Genomic DNA, 13,965 nt, shown 5'->3' on the forward strand with positions numbered 1-13,965 from the left:
ATTTCCGGAAAGACGCCCCTACGAAACAATCGTCTAGGTAAAAGGTAATTCCTTTTAAATTCCACCAAGAAACAAGCCAAATAAATGCTATACGTATCTTCGGCAAATCGAATAAACGGTATACGTCTCACATAGTTAAGATCGGAGACGGCGACAGGACAACGGCACGTCTAAATAATTGAGACGTGTTGTTGTCCAGTTCCTTTATTACCGTCGTCTCCGGTTTTAACTGAGTAACCTAAACCAGCTCGGTTGTTTATTAACACTATCATCGTTACACGCCTAAAGGCAAAAAGTCCCTCCGAAACGGTCATGAGGTTAAAACGTAATTTGGTATGAATTTCGTCAAGAAACATATCAAATAAATGTTATATAACTCCCCGGCCGAACGTAACTACGAAACTGTCATCGAGTTAAGACCGTATTTCTTTGAATTCGCTCAAGAAACCAACCAAATAAATGCTGTACGCCTCTCCGGCAAACATCAAAGACTACGAAATGGTTAGAAGAAATTATCTTCCAAAAGTAACAATTAAGCAGAGAGAAACAAACACAGCTTCCCCTTGGGAGACCTACTCAGCTTCCGAAGAGGTTTCGTCCACTCTCGAGGAACATCGGACGGCTCCTCCGTAGCAGACATCGCCGTCCCAGCAGCCTCCGACGCGAGACGCGTTCTGCGCTTGCGCAGTAGCCGCCGCCACAACAGACCTCCGCCGTCGCCGGTACCGGAACACCACGTGACCGCGACAACCACTAGGGCAGCGATCACTGACGACGCGCACCAAAACTCCACCACTAGCAGACGACACAACTCGGCGACATCCTCTTCGCCGTCGTCTGCCGCCATAGTCACCGCGGTGCCGCGTTCCCACGGCGGTGTCAGTTCCCTTCGGCCGCAAACGTCACTCCGTGACTTACAAAGGTCGGAGACTCTACAAACACAAACCTGAAAGTCAACTCCACCTCACTTCACCGCCATCTTATAAACGAACGATCGAACGCACCAATCAGACGAGGCGACTTTTTGATGATATCACGGAGCAGACGAAAACTCGCGCGTGGAGAGCCGTTGCGAACCGTTTATGCTTGCGTGTGCTGCGAGCGCGAGCAGACGGCTTTTTTCCTCTTCGCCAAGATCCCTCCGCGAGCACTTTTTTTCCTTTTCTTGCTCGTATTTTTCTTTTTCCGTTGTTCTACAGACTTCTTTTTTTCTTCCAAGCTTATCGTGACGTAACAGGGCGTCCTTGACTCTGCACTTCCTTTCTGACTTTTTAACTGTTCACATTTCTTCTAGGGAAGCCGGTAGTGGTGGCAGGCGACGGTGATACTTTGATCTCTAGCAGACTCTTGTCACCGGCAGTCTGCTTGCACGGTGCACATGGGATGGACGCACGGCGGTCGGTTGCTGTTATCGCGTGGGCGGCGTCGATATTGCAGTCGCGACTGAAACAACGACGCGAACGTGGCTTAACTCGAGTACATAGGTTGGTAAGGATCTGACGGAGGGAAAGAATAATAAAAAGAGGACGTGGACAGATCGAGGGGCTCTAGTCGTCTGACGTAGACGTGGACGGACGGAGCTCTAGACGATGGTTAGCGGTCGATACAAGTCTAAAGGCAGCGTCACCCACCCTCACGGCGCCGGGGGCTGCGGGGCAGTGCACTCGCATTGCAGCAAACGACTACACCTACACTACCCGTTTTCTTCGTTCTTTCTTTTTTTTTTTGTATAAGGGGGGGGGGGGGGAGTTACTTTTTGTCTAATTTTTTTTTGCAAGTCGCAATTTTGTATTACTTCCTTAGTGTCCGAATGCATTACAGGGGGGAGTGGGTTAATTGTGTAGGGCAAACTGAGCAAGACAACTGGGGTATTCCGGAGTCACCCCCATTGATCAATTTATGTTTTCGGTTATTTTGACTAGACTGCTCAAATATTCTAAACCAGGAGAGTTTAAGGAAATGTTACTGCGAACAAATTTACAATCCCGTGATATATTTCGCCAACATATTGAAACGTCGAAAATCCTTCGAAGGAAGTATAAACGGGTTCATATTATATAAATCATGCATCTAACAACGAGGAGTGCATATATAATACTGGCGTATAAAATTATTTTAAGAAACAAATGTTTGGGCATTGCGACGGTTAAAGACATTCACGTTACATGCAGCATAGAGTAACTGTCAGAGGTTGATTGTTTGCGCTGCGAAGCTCTATGATACAGCGAAAGAGAGGGTCGTGTGCCGATCTCCTATTAACGCTAAATATGTCGCGCACACGGCAACGCAGCTAATTTCGGGAAACGCGTCGCTTGATCCACGACACCCGCGTGCGACGTGTTACACAATCGCTTTCGAGGATCAGGGTGACTCGCATCAAGCGTGACACGCGCATTACCGATTGATATGCCCGCCGCTTGCCTGCGCAGCACGCACGTACTTACACATACTGCCGGATTCGCGAGTGCTAACCTGCAGGCGCGTCGTCTAACATTCGGCGTCGTTGCCTAAAGACGCTCTAACGCAAGGCGGCGACGACGGGAAGCGCACAACTGGAGCAGGCATCGATTCGTCACATAACGGGGGTTGCACGCCTAGACTGATCAATCAATCAGACGGCGGCGATCGCGCCATGAACTGTCGCAACATCTCGCGAGAGCCGTGCCCCCCCAAGCGCACACCCGGGCGCGTGTCACGCACACTCTTTAATGTCACAGATACGTTGCGCGTGTGCGACCATGTCGTGAAAGAGAAGCACCTCGGCCGGCGCTCCTACTTCCCGTTCCGATACGATAACTCGGCGTACGTACGGTACGTTTCGACACTGTCGAGGCAGAGATATTTTATCCGGAACTCTGCCAGCTCACTGTGAGTTGCAACAGCTCCAAATTTAGTCATACTGCCTTTCTTTCTTTCTTTCTCAGTCCGGATCATTAATAACGAGAAGCCGTTACGTACGAGGAAAGGCAGACGGAAGACCGTGAAAGACACAGAAAGAGAGAGAGAGAGAGAGAGAGATAGCGAGAGAGAGAGAGAGAGTACACGCAGTTTCCCATATTAGGTTTCCACGTATACGATGAAGCCTGGAGGACGCTACGAGCCATTCCAGCCAATAAAAGCCTGCGTAGCTGTCACGTGACCTTCGAGAGGGACGCAGCGAAGCGCGGTGAGCGTTGTTACGTAGTACGTTCACAGTGGTGGGGACTGGCTGGGATGGCCCGTACGTAGCGCCGTCTGCGGTCCATTGTAAGGTGAAACGGAGCATAGACGGACCGGACGATGTAGAAAGACACACACACACACACACCTTCCTCGGGCGATTCGAAGAAATTCCCCTGCTCCGATTTGATATTCGCCACGGTACAGATGGTTACACAGTTTTAAGCTGTACTTTCTTTTTTCTTTCTTGTATTTGGTTTACTTTCGCGTCGAGCATTCAGAAGGCGTGGAGAATTCCCGGACGTAATGATGGGTTGGTGGGGGACGACCCGTTCAAAAGAAATGGGAGTTCGAAAGCGGTCTTGTTTGCAAATCGGTAGTCGGGGGTCTCGTTTGAAAACGATAACCGATTGTCACACTGACCTTGTATACGCATACTCTATTTTTTTTTTTTTTACTTTTATCTAGTGGGGTTATTTTTCCGCAAAGTAATTGGGAGAGCCAATCACCGCAATCTCGGAGCATGACGAGGCTGGAAATATATTCAGACCCAGCCTGAGTCGTGGCACTGGGCATGGTGAAACGTCATGCACAGAGTCCGTACCTTTTTCTTTTTTTTTTTTTTTCAAGATTACAAGGTTAAGCAAGTTTTTGGAGTTTTCATCCGCCCCAGCTACCTCCTTAATTGCACCAATTGGTTCTCTCAAGTGCTTTGCGGGAAACACTGCATTCCTAGGCCATGTGTCGACATTTCGGTCACCACTGAAACGCATCGCATTCTGCAAACCATGGTTGATGAATCCATGAGACGTCCGCTGCGATTCCGCGATTCTAATGAGTAACGTGTTAGAGATGTAGTCAGACGAGCACTGTAGAAAGAATGAATTACCGGACGAAGGCAAACGGTTATGAATCATTCACGCCAAGTCCAAAGTGGTAAGATTCGTATACAATTACGAACGCGCGATGAACAGAAGCCTTATATGCGTCGCAACTTGGTTCCTCGTTTTGACTACTTGGGCTATACAGGAAGACGTGCTCGTCCGCTCAGTTACAACCAGATAATCACAAAATGGAAGCATGCCCCATCATGTGTTGCCGGCCGTTTCAGCGATTGTGTACAGTCAGAGACTAGATCTGGTACAGTTATGACAGAGCTAGATGGAAACAATGAAGTAGTGAAACAGGATTCCTGTAGTCCATTTCTATAATTATACTCCTCATTTCACACCGCATGGGTAGCCAAACCACGTCCTTCTCCAAAATACAACAAAGTCACAAGCAAACCTAAAACAACCCCCCCCCCCTCAAAAAAAAAAAAAAAAAAATATATATATATATATATATATATATATATATAACAAAAATGCGGGGGTAAAGGTGAAAGAGAAGGCGAAAGCAAAACACATTCCGACGCAGACTTCCCGGAAGGCTCGGAGAAAAAACATTTGAATTTAAAAAGCAAACGGTAAGAAAGTGTACATCCTACCGGCTAGCCGGCAACCTTGGAAACTACCAAATAAAATCACCGGCGCCATTTCTTTCTCTCTCTCATCAATCGCCGCCATTCTCTCTCTCCTCGTGGTCAATTGTTTTCGTGTCATGGGTCGTTATGCATGTGCGGCGACTACACGGCGGCGCACGCCGACTTGGCAGAGGCGACCAGCATAGCCACACGCGCGCCGCGTAACCGCTCTTCCCCAAGGTGAAGCGAGGCCCGTCCGCGCTCACGTTGTGCAACGGCCCCTATTCGACGTCGCCAAAGCAGAAGAGCGTAAGTACACAAGGAGCCCACGACGAGAGTGAACGAAGCGAAACGTTTCGAAACACCCAACATGGTTCGCACATAGAGTCAGTTAACACACTGCCCATATACATCGTACAAAAAAGACACGGTGCTCACTGTGTGCAGACGCGATAACGGAATTATGTACAAACACGCCTCACGCATGTTCTAATCATGTTGTCTTCATACATATCTGTACGCTTGGAACATTCCTGCGAACTTTGTTTGTATGACCAATCTAAAAGGACCGACCGTCACCCGAGGAACAAACACGCCTCAGACAGTGTGTCTAACAGACAGTTATAGAGACTACGGTCTGTGGGGAGACTATACGGCGTGCAAGTTCGTTCGCTTGTTTTGCGTGGGTTGTTGTGACGTCATAACATCCTGCTCCCATTGCCTCCCATTAGAAGGATAGTGGGTAGACATCGAGGCAGCTAGCTTTTGAGATCTATACCCTCTCTATCCTTCGATCGGAGCCAATGAGAGCTCGGCGTCTTTCTGACGTCACATCCTGCGCAAGAAGCGGACGACTCGCTCTCCGGATCGGATAAAGCCAGCGCAATCCGAGGAATAAATCTTTATATGTTTCCGACACCAGTTCAGGGTGGATATGAGCTTGCACTTCGAGAAATAGGGCAGGCGCGTCTACTTTGCCGCAAAGCACGTGGGAAAGTGTACCCCTGCCATTTACGGAGGGACGACCAGGCCGAATATGAGCTGAAACAAACGAGTGTGCGCTGATTGGCACATGGGCGCGGTGAAACGTCGCGCTCGCATCGTAGACTGTTTCGGACTGCTTTCGTTAACAACCGTTCGGAGAAGGTGACGTGCGTCTCTTTGAGGAGCAATTTGCGAGAGGCGGGGCAAGAGAAAGCAACGTCCAACGGCTCTTTGTGATGGTTTTAAGCGCAAACCGCGACCTCAGCCGAAAGAATCGCTAAATAGAAAACCTTCCGCATAATTATTATTATTATTTTAAGGGGATTTATTTTGTTTTCTTCGAGGCAAGCATGGTTTTCCCGTGGAGATGCTCAAAAAGCATTTCAGAGAACCGTGAGGGAGCGCACACACACCGCGGACTGGAACTAGAGAATGGAAACAACCGGCCAGTCTTACATCGACACAGGAGCACCAAGAAAACCTTACGTTCCCATTCGAGTCAACACGAAAATTGATGTTTCAAAGCACCTATTTGCGGACCGATATACCAGATATCGTAGCTGTTCAGATCGAACTGTCAAGAACCTTTTAAATATATTTATTTTCTATCAAAGGGGACGCGGCACCAAAATACCAACTTGGCTATCTCGTTCATTTTATTACGGCAGAAATCACCTACTCGCCCCACAAGCCAATTGAGTCGCAGAAAAAGCTTCAGAAAACTCCCGTCGTGACAACAACCGTTCTCTCTTTATTGGCCATTTCGAGTCCTATTCGAGCCTGCCTCGAATGGCACCGGCTACCCAACGTGTACCCAGATTTAACAACAACATATTCAAAAATCCTGCCAAAAAAAAAAAAAAACGAAGGAGGAAAGCAAAAAGATCCCATTTAAACGCATTAACAACGACATATTCAAAAACAAAAGAAAAAAAAACAAATTAGAAAAACAAAAGAAAAAAGATACAAATTAAACGCGCGCACATGCAACAAGCTCGTCTCGCTCCTCCAACTCCAATCACGCGTATACAAGACGAAGTCTGCAGAACACATGCTCAACACACGTGCAACTCCCTCGTGTGGGCCTTCCGAGTAAAGCACGTCCGCGCGTACACCCCCTGCCAGCCCTCACACTTGGAACCACGCGTAGAGATGACCGATCGGCCGTCGCGACAGGCCCCTCTATCCAGCCGGCAGGCACTCGAGGTGCGGGCGTCGGGAACAAAATGAGAACAAAACGGGTCGATTCCCGTCTTTGCTTCTCTTCTTCGCTTTAGACCCGGGATACAACGGGAAATAGGGGCAGCCCGAAGCCCTTTAGAAAAGCCGGGATCACCGGTGGAGGAGGTCGGATCAGCGAGCTCATACATCTCGACGAAACACATCGTTAAAGACGAGATGTTACTTGCTCGCGTTCGCACACTCCGATCCGCCACATGGACATACATCGACACAAATCACGCGCCCGTCCCGAAGAAATACTTTTCGGGTGTTTCATCGGCACCCAGATGTGGCTTTAGTAAGGAACCGTTGGAGCACTCTGACTTATGCTCGTAAGTCGCCCCCGCCCCTTTTCCTCCACGGGAAGGGCCAAAAGCACCACAACTCATGAGCACCATTACTCAAAGTAACGTTCTCGGGAGGAAACGTTTGATATAGGTGCCCACAACGTGCGATTTGAATTATCAACGTCGTTAGATACAGTAATATTCTAAAAGTATATCGTTAATTAAAAAAAAAAAACAATCTAGCTACGAGTTTATTTGTTGGTTCCTTATCGAAAAAAAAAAGAGAGACAGAGAGAGAGAGAGAGAGAGAGAGAGAGAGGAAGCTTATATACGCTTACGTTCTGAACACGGGCGGCAGCATCGCCGTTCCAAAAATCGCTCCAAAAATCGCTCACTGCAGCGCGCGTGCCCAGAGGTCACAACTCGCTCTTCCTGCTTGCAAGTAGAGTACTCTCGCCCGCATAGTGCGTGGACAGGGCCTAAATCCCACAGACGCGCTCGGACAACCCACCCACATCGGAACGGTTAACACAGTAAACACGACTGCAGTTTCGCCGTATTTTCTCGACTACCGGTCCGTTAGGTTGGGCAGCTATCGGCGACCGATGCTGACCGTTCGCGGAGATGAAGCCGAGAGCGCGTCCGTGATGCCTGTTATCCCCGTATCGAAGCTTGTTTGTTTACACACACGCACCGCCGGGTGCGAAGGGGCAGACAGGTGCGGACACGGCAGCGCCGCCGGAGGAAGCGTGACCGGATTCCGCTGCCTCCGCGTACCTGCCCCCGTTTCCTACACAGATAGCCGCGGCACCGTTGCGAAGGTTTGGGCCCGTGCGATCGACGGGGAAAAACAAACAAGTGCCTTCTGAGCGACGCGTTTAATCGTGCGAGCCAATTTAATATTGTTTAGGCTGCGCAGACCTACCCGATGAAGGTATGGGCGCCGATCGCACCCGAGAATAGGAAAGTCACGAACTTTTGTCTTTGTTCAACTGGTTCCGGGAACTTCCCCAAAATTTTGGCAGATTCGTCGAAGCTCGACTTTTGAACGGTGTTGACCGACTTCTACGTAAATATGTCAAATATCTGGGGGGAAATAATTTACACTATAGTTCGTTTTACAGTAAAAGCAAACGCAAAAACTTTTGATAATTCGCTTCGTTTTGTTAGTGTGAAACAATATGCCCGATGAAGTTCGCACCCCCTCTTCGCTAGGTATACGCTCAGCTCATTGGTAACTTCAGCGCACGCGTATAATGATTGAAGTTCAGCCAAGTTCAAAACGTTGAAGTTGGGTCAAACTTTTGTACAACTTGTCAGTTAGAAGTTCCAAAAAGTCGAGCATTGGGGTACCCGAACTTCGACAGGTTGGATACGTGTGCCCTACCTGAGACGCTCTCAACAACCACACTTGCACTTGAGATGGTACCCAAGCTACTTCAACGTGGCGCCATCTATCCCAATCGTCGCGAACCACCATACCGGAAACGCTTAGCACACGTTCCGTCCAGAAGCGGTCAGCACCGGGACTTCCTAAAAAGGCGCACTGCGCGCATTTAACGGCTAGTGTTGCGCGAATATTCGAAACTTGGAATGATTCTCGAATAGCGTTTGCTATTCGATTCCGTCCGCAGCCCATTTTTACCGGCAAAAGTGTTAGAAAATTATGAATGATCTCTTCAGAATTCCCCCCGTTCCTCACCACTTCGCACCAGCGCTCTGGTGTCAAACTTCCCCGCATCGCCCCGGCGCGCCCGCGCGACAGGCTTTGCCGCTATACACCGGCGCGGCTGACGTGTCAGAGCATCTCGATTTGTCAGCGTTGGCTGCATATAGTAGACTTTTTTCCGGGGAAAGTTTCGAGCGTTTCCCGCTACTCGATCGTTACGAAACCAAGACTGAGCTCGCCGCTATCTCCTGCGCTGACACACGCGATTGATCAGCCCAGTCACGAAGACCATAAAACGGTGGCAGTCGTCTAATTAATCGCGACGGCGTGTCGCCACTAAGCCTCGCCTGCGTCCCCGTCCTCGAGACGACGACGACGACCGTGAACGTCTTTTCCACGATCGTTACGCCGCAAAGATAAAAACGTGCTTCTTTAGAAACCTGAACGGAAAAAACTAAGCGAATTAAAAAAAAAAAAAAAGTTTAGCTGCGAGATTGAGCATGTTATTTCACTATCTCGGTGGCGCGCTTACACTTGCGGATTCCCGGGCGGATCCGCGCAGGCGGAAAGTGGATTTTGGAGCCGGCGTGGCGAAATCGACTCGTTGCTGGCTAAAAACTAAAATTGAATATGGGTCCCGGACTGATGCAGATTTTCCGCCAGAGACGAGTCCAATTCGCCACCCGGCTCCCAAAATCCAAGTGCCCGCCTGCGCGAATCCGCCCGGGAATCCGCGAGTGTAAACCCGTCATAAGTATCACAAAGCAGCCGCCGTTCTTTACTATACCCGTTTACACCTCAAGAAAAAAGGAAGTTTTGCTCCATGTTCCTACGCCACGCGAAGTAGTTCTCACAAAATTCGGTCGTCGGACGCAGGAGCGGTGCTTTTGGCGTTTGAAACGTGTACGTCTTGATAAGAGAACACATATGTAATCTAAAATACACCTACATATATCTCAATTCTCAGCATGAAGAGGGAAATCAGTAATGCTCCGCGAGGAGCCGGACTTTTTTTACTACGGTTCTTGAGGTGAATCGGGTATAGGTCTAAACGTAAGTTTAGTTACAGGTTTAGCCGCGTCATTCGCTGAGTTCGATTGGCGTCATAAGTGCTCACCGGGAAAGTGGGTGGTCCAGGTTTGTTAGAGGTAGAGCGAACTTCGATGGGAAGAAAACAAAATGATTAAATTAATAAAAATAAGAAGGTCCGCAGGATTCACGCTCGGTTGCACTCTGTTGCGAGTCTTGGTTCCCCGGCCCTTTTTCTTTTGTTACAGCGTATTTCCAGCCTTCGATCATAATACGAGCTGCACCCATGTGTGTCTTCCCCCAAACAAAACGCCGTCCTGCTTTACAAATGGGTTCCGTGTTCGATAAAATTATCAAAAGTAACCCCCCCCCCCCCCCCCACCCCCTTTTTCCCTCTCTCTAGCCGGTTTCACAAAAATCAAGAAGAAAAAAAAAAATTGAGCCGTATTTGAGTTTGAAAAACCCAAGATTTGCGGCCAGGTACTTTTTATCAGCAGCATTATTTTGCGTTGTGTCCGCGAAGCTGCTTCTCTTTTAAATAATCACACCCCTTTTTCCGCTCTTATTTTTTTATCCCCGTTCTTCCTTCTCATTATTAATAGGGAGTTTCCGTGGATCGTTTCCGGTGTCCCGCAGCGTTCTCCGCAGCCCGATACGAGGTCTAGGACTCTGCAGGCAAGGCTAGCGCCGCGCATGCGCAGTAGTGGAGTCTTCGTTCCGGAGAGCGTATAGCGGAAGTGGGAAAACGGTCTACCAAAACTCTCTAATGTCGTAAGAATGAATTGGCTTTTACCTGAAATGGGGCGCAGCTCGCGCCCTCTGGGCGACTGGCGGTCGCTGAAAAAGTCCGCCTTCAAGACCAGCCGGGCGCTCTATTAACTGATCTAACCAGGAGCTGCCAGTCGGTGGCAGACACATGTTAGCCGTTGCCATCAGTACTGATCGTAGCCATCGCAAGAGTCGTTAATGATATCACATAATGAGTCTTAGGTTCTAAGATCGAATCTCAAACCAGGCAATTTTTTCTATTGGTTATTAGTTTTTTAGAGGGCGCGAGCAGCGCTCCATTTCAGGCGGAAGCCAATTTATTCTTACGTAAATCTTCACCCCGGGGATCTCCTCTAAAAATCATTATATCAAATAACAACACCGGCACGGTTAATTCTCTTCCATTTTTTTTTCCTCAAGTATTTGGGTTAGGCACATACTCCTTGGATGAATTCTATGTCCCGTGTCTTGTTTCCTTCCAACAAGCCACGCCTTCAATAAACGCCAACCTTTCTTTTTCGATCTCTCTCTCTACACTAAAAATAGGCACCAAAAAATCCCACCCCTGTGAGGAAAAAAAAAAAGGGGGGGGGGGGGGGGGAGGGAGGTCCAGAAAGAGCACCTTAGAAATCGAAAGAAAACAAAACCTCCCGAAAAAACACAGAATCCTATATCTACAAACCTCCGACTTGACAGCTCAAGTTTGCGTGGTCAGCTGCTCGGTCGAATGGAACCACATAGCGGCACCGACAACTCAAGAAAGACGGGGCGTGGCGAGTACAACAGCATCATTTCTTATCACTCAGCCAACAACATTGTAGACTTCGCCGATAAAAAAAAAAAGAAAAAAGAGAGAGAGAAGAAAGGAAGAGGGGGTGGAAGAAACCCGGGGCGTTGTTCAAGCGGACGGGGTCAGCAGCTTAGCCGAGAGGAACCATATATAGGCACCGACAACTCAAGAAACGCGAGGCGTGTCGAGTTCAGAGCACCTCCTTTTCGTTCCGCAGCCGATGCAGCATTGCGGCCGATAAGCACGCCAAATATCGAATAAGGAAACAAGAGGCTTTAACATAATAAACAGCTCTTAAATTCTCGAGTGAGATATGCAGGGTGTTTCGTTTTAAGTGTAACAGATTTGTTTTAGAAATAGACGTGAAGGCTATACTTATGCGGTTTGTGTACGTGAGTTGTACGGTCACGGAGACATTGTAAGGGGAGGGGGGGGGGGGAGGGGGGGGGCTAGCCAGAACGATCAGTCGGCTAATCAAAGAAAATTTGTTAACTGACTCTTTAATTAGTAAAAATAGACTTAGTTTAAATTACAAACTTGTTAAGCGTAATCGAAAACCACCATATCCACTCTTTTTAGGAAGATATAAGACAAGGGCAGCATTTTACGGCGTTCTCAAAGAAAGCGCTTCTAGATTTCGGTTTCTTGTCGGAGCGCATCTCTGCACCCGCAGTCCTGCCCCCCGGTGGTAGCGGCGCGTAGCCACTCCCTCGCCCCCATCGCAGGATGTGTGATGCGCGCCTCAGCCACTGGGGAGCAGGACCGCGGGCGCAGAGATGCGCTCCGATAACAAACCGAAACCCAGAAGCGCGTCCAAACGATGCACTTTTACGGAACATCGTAAAATGCTGCCGTTGCTTTATATCCTTCTAAAAAGAGTTGACTTGGAGGTTTTCGGTGACGCAGAGAAAATTTTTAATTAGAACCATGTGTCTACTTCCATTAATTAAAAAGTGAATTAACAAATTTTATTTAATTAGCCAATTGGACGTTACGATTAGCCTTTTATACGATGTCCCCCTGGGCGATCAATTCACCTGCACAAACCGCATAAGTGTAGCTTTCACTATTTTTTTTAAACGAATCTGTTACGCTTAAAGACTGAGCGGCGAGGACCTGCAGTTCGTGCAGTTCGTGCTGTCCACTTTCGCCCCGCTTCCTCCTCTCCCCCTTCTACCCTGTCCACCGTTGCCTGTTTCCCCCTCCCCCAGAGTGAAGAGGATCTTCTGCCTTGCAGAATCTCGTGTCTGGTCGTCGGCCTTTAAAAGGAAACACCCTGCATATAAGCGCTCACGCTCCGCTCCTTAAATGAGGACTGTAGAGTCCGCAAGGAGCGTCACCCCCACAGAAATGATCGTTAGACAAAACGGCGGGGATAAACAAAGAAATAAAGGGCTTAAAAAAAATAAAAAAACGACAAACAGAACGAGGACGAAGAAGGCACGAAGAGAACAGGACAGGCGCTAACTCTCACACTGATTTTAAGTTAAGAGTTAGTGACCGTTCCGTTGTGTTTGCGTCTTCTTTGTCCTCGTCTTGTTCGCGCTTTTTTAAACCTTTCAATCGGCATGGAACCAACTAGCCCGAGTCAACGTTTTGATTCGCATAGAAGGCGGGAAACGAGATTTGTCTAGCATCTTCTTTGCCGCTTCGGTGGGCGTATGTAGAAACAGCGTAAGTACTTCATCGAACACGCCCATACTGCGCAAACACAAACCTATGCTTCCCCGTCGGGGGACAGAATTACGTGTACAGCCGAAAGAAGGCTGATTCAGCCTCGCAAAGACGACACGGGAAGCTTCGAAAGTGGATAAGACGTTACAACGTCGGTCGCGGACGCGAGGGGTACAAAGAAGCAACCACATACACTTCGAGACACCGATTCTTGGACAACGAGGCAGACCGAGACAAGCGACGAAGGAAGGAAACCATAAAGTGCACACATAGCGGATGCTCCTAAAATGGCCTACACTTTGCATTGCACGAAGATGGGCCAATTCCACGTGGCCCATACAACGCCGCAGTGTGGACGTGTTGTTTTGTTTGTTTACCGATTGCTCGCTATCGCGCCATGCGGCGATCCGTTGCAGCTAGTAACCGGGCGAATGCCAGGCATCTACCCTAATCTGATATGGGACGTATAGATAAGGCTCCGAGCGCTATCCTGTGTTTGCGGACTGGTCCTCCTACCACGCGGAGTAGCATTCGGGATCGACATCTTTCAAAACTTTCACTAGCGCCACATAAACTGCGCTCCGGGTTACGTTAAAATAAAACACGTTCCGCCTCTTTGCGATAAATCTGCACGAGAAAACTGTAGTCTATCGCGTTTCACCAGTTGTTAATTCGGTATCTCAACTGAACATTAGATTGTGAGGCTGAGTATCAAGTTTAACTGCCATCGTTATTTTCGATGATCACCAGCGACTGATACGTGTAGAACTCAGTGATTGGCTCTCCCAGCGAACAAACATCTTTTAAATTATAAATATAAAAAAACACGCCTCGACAGTGTCTACGGGTTGTCTTTTTGAACGATGTATTATCAGTGTGGTCTAGGCTTTAGAAAACCCTAGTCTCCGGTGAATTCACC

General features: G+C 48.5%; 1 protein-coding gene across 1 annotated transcript in view; it reads right to left on the bottom strand.

The window, feature by feature from the left end:
* The window catches only part of LOC8031391, a 245,941-nt gene extending 244,384 nt beyond the window's left edge, over positions 1-1,557 (bottom strand). Inside the window, exon 1 of the mRNA XM_029981965.4 lies at positions 577-1,557. Coding sequence (XP_029837825.3) covers positions 577-847 — 271 coding nt within the window. The 5' untranslated portion in view covers positions 848-1,557. The remainder of the gene's footprint in view (positions 1-576) is intronic.
* Between the last annotated feature and the right edge of the window lie 12,408 nt (positions 1,558-13,965).

The sequence above is a fragment of the Ixodes scapularis genome, unplaced genomic scaffold (assembly GCF_016920785.2).
Source record: "Ixodes scapularis isolate PalLabHiFi unplaced genomic scaffold, ASM1692078v2 PGA_scaffold8__174_contigs__length_109621045, whole genome shotgun sequence".
Lineage (NCBI taxonomy): Eukaryota > Metazoa > Arthropoda > Arachnida > Ixodida > Ixodidae > Ixodes > Ixodes scapularis.